This window comes from Abramis brama, assembly GCF_963993115.1.
Source record: "Abramis brama genome assembly, chromosome: 25".
Lineage (NCBI taxonomy): Eukaryota > Metazoa > Chordata > Actinopteri > Cypriniformes > Leuciscidae > Abramis > Abramis brama.
The window spans coordinates 16557962-16563961 of NC_139987.1; the positions used below are offsets into that span (position 1 = coordinate 16557962).

At 38.2% G+C, this 6000-nt stretch overlaps 1 protein-coding gene across 1 annotated transcript in view; it reads right to left on the reverse strand.

Annotated features, from left to right (window-relative positions):
* The window catches only part of opcml (opioid binding protein/cell adhesion molecule-like), a 144266-nt gene extending 138639 nt beyond the window's left edge, over positions 1-5627 (reverse strand). The window contains exon 1 of the mRNA XM_084104355.1: positions 5357-5627. Coding sequence (XP_083960481.1) covers positions 5357-5417 — 61 coding nt within the window. The 5' untranslated portion in view covers positions 5418-5627. The remainder of the gene's footprint in view (positions 1-5356) is intronic.
* Between the last annotated feature and the right edge of the window lie 373 nt (positions 5628-6000).

Below are 6000 nucleotides of genomic sequence, written 5' to 3' on the forward strand. Positions count from 1 at the left end.
TAATGTCTTAAAGACCATACAGTGTTAAAGCACCTACCACTATACTTCCTTCTGTTGAATTGGCTTATCTGCATGGAGCTAAACTTGTGAAAATCTGGAAAGGCAGACAGCCACACACTGGGTGCATTATCTGCAAACAATTCTTCAAAATTGCTTTAACCTCCACAAGAGCAGAAACTGTCCAGCCCAAGCTGTGGCCTACTGAGTAGATTGGGCAACAAATGACCAGAGCTCAACAAACCATGCCACTCTTGAAGGGCACAGGGCTCTCGTGATGGCATATGGACACCAGGCTCTGCGGCAAGCCAGCCTGCCTCCCCTGCATCCCCCTCCCCTCCAGGCCTGGACTGTGCAAGGATGAGTGAACAAATGTTTATCTGTCTATAGTAGGTATGAGGCTGGGGCAATAGCTTTTTTTTTTTTTTTTTTGCTGAGCTTTTCGAATTGCCACTTATGTGCACATAAAACATACATGCACACGCTGAGTTGAGTCAGAGAAAAGGAAGGAATGAATCTGTCATGAGGCACTCACCACCTCTGGCAAGGTCACACAAACATTATTTTAAATGACAGCCCAGTTGAACAGGGGCATTAGATAACACTCTTAGAGCATACCAACTACTAGGATGTCCTCGCATGATAGACCCAGCACATACAATAGAAAATTACAAATTTAACTGCACTGTGCTTTAGTTGTTTTTAATTATTAAAAAAATAAACTAGCTGTGTTCCTTGAATACTAAACCAGTACTAAACTCCCGAAGCAAACTTGTCCTCTAGTGTTTTATTATTAACATAATTCGTCATATTTTAGCTGTGACAACAGTTACAGTAAGCAATACTTCATATATTAGAGCTATTTACTGCAGTGGGAAACACTCCTAGTCTGAATTTGCATATGTTACATGTAATAAAACCTGCAAAATATAGTCTGCTGCAAACATGTGATTTAATAGGCATCTCTTATGATTTTGCAGCAGTCGATTTTCTATTATCGACTAATCAGTTGTGTGATTTATGATTTATAGCATTTACTATTCTATCAACTGTGGTAACCAGGATCTGCTTTCAACATGCTAAACCATACTCTCAAATATATGACGTTACTAACTATATCTATTGTCGCATCTGGTTTTTTTTTTTTTTTTTTAAACCATTCATCATAGGTTCAAGGTCATGAAGGTGTCAACTGGCTACTTTAACAACAAATGTGTTTAAATAATATAATGATTTTAGAAATAAATTAGTAGGGGATCTCCATCCTTTGCCCTCCTGGTTCTTGGATTGTGCACACTTCCTGAAATGTGAAGCCAAAACGTTTCGATCACCCCCATGGTGGCTGGCAGCAGTATAGGTCATAAAACCCACCCTCTCCATGCAATCAAATGGGATGCAAGCCAAACTAAAAAATCCAATTAAACTTAAAAAAAAAAAAATTGGTATAGTTACATTTTAGGTATAGTTCTTATCACATTGACGTATGTTCAAGTGTTCGTTTTTCCAACAAGTTTGGTTTTATTTACTTGATGCTATAAAACGGGGTGTAACGTCATGATTGACAGCTTTGCTTGCGATTGAGTCTGCGGGAGCGGACCTTCATACCGAGACTCCACTTCAGTATCATTACTGCGCAGACTCAGGCTGCGAATGACTTAATTGGCAACGACCGTTTCTGGGATATTTTGGCTTCATTTTTGGTACAGTGGAAAGAAGTGAATACATCATCCATCTTTTTTTACAGTCTATGGTGTGAGTGCAATGCTCATTCCAAGTCTTTTATTTCAAGTTATCACAGCCTTTATTTTACAGTGCATCCATGATCTCTCACATACTTTATTACATTTATTCACTTGGCTGTCATTGATTACCAAAAAAAAAAAAAACCCTGTCGTGACTGGAACAGTAAGAACGCATGTGTCCTTTAGCTGCCAGTTTGATTAATAGATCTATTAATACAGAATCAAAAATTGCAAAGAGAAGCCCTGCAGCAGCTGCAAAATATTTAGCATAGTGTACAGCGTCATTGAAAAGTCATTTGATCAATCAGTGTCACATACTTTCAACAAAGTTTTGACCACGCATAAGACTCTGAATCTAGAGTGGGCAAGCAATCAAACCAAGTGTTAAAAAAGTAGCATGCCAACTGCAAAGCATTTTATTTGAAGTTCTGATCGAGGTCTTGTCATCTGCGCTATCACAGACTTTGATATTGTTGAGAAGCAGTAATCTGCATTTTGTTTACTCCATAAATATATTACCATCAGCCTCCATCAGAATGATTCTGTAAGATGTTTCTGAGTGCCTGAATGATGTTATTTCAAGGCTCATTATGCCTCCAAAGGCTGAGGGAGCAAACACAAGTTTCCAGAAGCACTGAGCTGTCAATCATTATGAATTACTTATATTGTTTACAGCTGACAATAAATCTATTGTTTCTGTGGGTGGAACAATCTCACTGGTCTGAAAGTTACAACATGGATGATGTAACACTTTCAAAAATGACACTTTAATGGGGGGCCATTAAAGTTTTATATTGAGACTTTGAAAATGTCATGCTTCAAGTGCCATCATTTTCAGGCAGATACTAGTTTTCAGATGGTCGAAATTCTGTCTAAATTATTGAGGAATGTATACTGGTATATAAATATAACTTCAGTCAAAGTTGCAGAATACCACACATACCTGACTAATCATGGTGGAGTGACTTGAACAGATGGCTCAAAAAGGCAGACTAAGCAGACAAATCTAATCTTTCAGACGCAAGGTGTTCTGAAAGCGTGGATTGGGGTGAAAAAAAAAATCTTCTTATGATGTCACTAAAAATGTCTTTCTCCCATTTTGGCTCTGCGAATACCATCAAAGTACAGCAAAAGCGATTCGAGAAACATCTAACGACAGCTATTTCACGACTGGCCGGCTTCAACGATGACGTCGGTTACATGTTTATTCTGACACCTTCAGTTCAACTAATGCTCACAAATCCATGTTATATAACGTTTTATAACAGTAAAAAGCCTTTTCATGTAATACTGTGTCATGTCCATAAAAAAAAGAAAAAAGCAAAAAAAACAGACCCCATAGGCTTATGTAACTTTATTCTTTACACACAGACGTTGTATTAAGCAATACATAAAGAATTGAATGAAAAGTGTTTCTTTTGCAACATGAAAACATCTGTGGCTGGTTGCATAAACTACTAAGATTAGTCTTAAAAGTTAGTCATTTCTTTAACATTGTTCATAACTTTTTTAAGTCAGTTACATAAAAACATAGACTGGTCTAATTTGAAACCGAAAAGTAAGACTTTATACTTACTGTAAGATTTAGATTAGCCCAAACTAACTGCTAGTTGGTCAGACTAGTTCTTAATGCAGTCTTAACGTAATGGCTGTTTATGAAACTGGTCCCTGGTCTGTGTATTTGCCAAATATTCCCACGATCGGTAAAAGCCAGTCACAGCTGGAGTCGAACACACCCAATAACATCACGACAGTGCTGATTGGCTGATGACACCAAAAGAACACACCAAAAACTTCTTCACATCACTAGTGACTATCATGAGCTGTGACATCAAGGGCAGCAGAGAAAGAAAATAAGTCCATGCCATCCTTTTAAGGTAGAATTAAGGGATGTAGTATAGGTCGAGCAGAATAAGGCATTAATATGTGCTTTAAGTGCTAATAAATAGCCAATATTCTAGTATATGCATGCTAATAAGCAACTAGTTAATAGTGAGAATTGGAAATGTGTTACCATAATTTTATTTTTATTTTTTTAAATACGGTAACACTTTACTTTAGGTTAGTCCAATTCTCACTATTTACTAGTTACTCATTAGCATGCATATTACTGGGATATTGGCTGTTTATTAATACTTATAAAGCACATATTAATGCCTTATTCTGCATGACTATATTCTAAATCCCTTAATCCTACCCAATACCTAAACTTAACAACTACCTTACTAACTATTAATAAGCAGTAATTAGGAGTTTACTGAGGCAAAAGTCGTAGTTAGTTAACAGTGAGAATTGGACCCTAATCTAAAGTGTGACCATAAATCCATATTATTAAAAATATAATTATTATAAATAAATAAATTATATTATAAATAAATTACACGCATACATTAGCAGTTTACTGGGCTAAAGGGGTCATGCTAACCTATCAAGAATTTTTAGTTCAGAATTCAAAATGAAGATTTAAGACTTGATTATGACTTGTAATGCTCCAAGTGTATTTTTTATTATTATTATTACATTTATATATTTTCTTTGGTTCCCGCTGATAATGAAATTAAATCACAGCTCAAGGCCTAACTGTGATCAAACAGGGCCAGCCCTTTGATGGTTGGCAAATACATTTCAGCAGTTTGCTAATTAAGTCAAAGCAAACAACCACCTGTGATTAAAAGTATCAAACCGATGGCTCCAGTCCTTAAGTATTTACCTCTCTAAACCACTAGCTGAGTCTATTAATTAGGCAACCTGGAAGGAAAAGGTAATTTATTAAATCATGTGACGCAGCACGTACAGAGTGACCTTTGTGAATGGAGTAGAACGACCCTGACAGGAGGACTTTTTTCTCCTAGTGACTTTATTTGTTCGTTTTTAAATGTTGCAATCACTACTGCAATTCTAAACGAGGTTACTGCAATGAGAGAAACCTTACTTCTTTCAAAATGGAATATTGATCTGTGTATGCGTTTCTGTGTGAATGCAGAGTCACAGAGAATCTCAGGTTCAAATTTCAATTACTGTAACCGTGACTCACATTCATGCATTTTTTTATTCCTTTGTTGCAGTTGTATGCTTGAAATGTCCCTAGCTTAAAAGCCCAATATTCAGCCTCAGGTAAACCTGTAGATAGCCTAGCTTTTTTCTCACCTTCAATAACACATGGAATCAGACTACAATGACTTTGAAATATAATGCATAGAAAATATCTGCAATATAAGCTTATCAAAATGCCAAAAGAGCACTCCTCGTCCTCTGATATGACTCATGGAAGCGAGTAAACGGTGTCTGCGTGATGTCTTGTGCTTACTCCGTTCAGTTTGTCTCCACTGTCATTCTCGATTAGTCTACCTGAAGTGAGTTTCGACATTCCTCTGGGATGTCCCTCGGCTAAAAAAACACCCTTACGCTGCATGCAACCTCTGAAGCATGCCACTGCCACCTCACAGGAATTCTGCACGGCACACTTCTTGCAACTTTGATCACATTTGAAATGCACCATGCTTAAAGAACACTTGCTGACTTACTGAAACACAACATCCCTCCCCCATATCCTAGTTTATGTTTAAGCAAATATCATCTCCCAGCTTCAGCATGCATAAAACGGATGATAACAGTACCTGGATACACAAGCAAAGCAATCAGCCACACCATGAAGATAAAGCAGGCAGGATTGCACATTCTTCAAACTGTTCTCGGGATGCAGCAGCTGGTATTTCTTCCTTTCCTTTTTGCTTTTCTGCACAGAAACACAACCACCTGTGTTCTGTTTGCTGTTTCTTTGATCACTGGGTAATTACAGCAGAAAACGGCTTATTTTCACCCTTGGATAGGCATGGAGTGGAGTGGAGGCAATTTAAATCCAGCACAAGTTAAAGCGGCAGAGAGACTGAGCTCCCATTGATTATTTTCATAAGAGGACCGCGCTCAGCAGGCTGGCGGAAGGGAACGCCCCGCCCCCTCTGAGCTCTGATTGGCCGGGACTCTTGGCTGCCTGTCAGCAAGGGGTTCATGCTTCGACTGGACCACTAATGCAAAGCTCTGCAAGATGAGAGAACGAGACGAGTAGCATCTTGAATAAAACTGGCGGCAAGCCTCCTAATATTGGTCTGTCACCACAAACTGATAGACACGTCTGGAATTGCTCTGTTCCCTTACATAACGCTGCTTCTATTTAAAGATCATGCCTTTCTTATTTGTGTAATTGCCTGCTGTCAACACTGAGCATTGGGTTCATGCCAAGACGCTGAAGTCCCTTCGATGT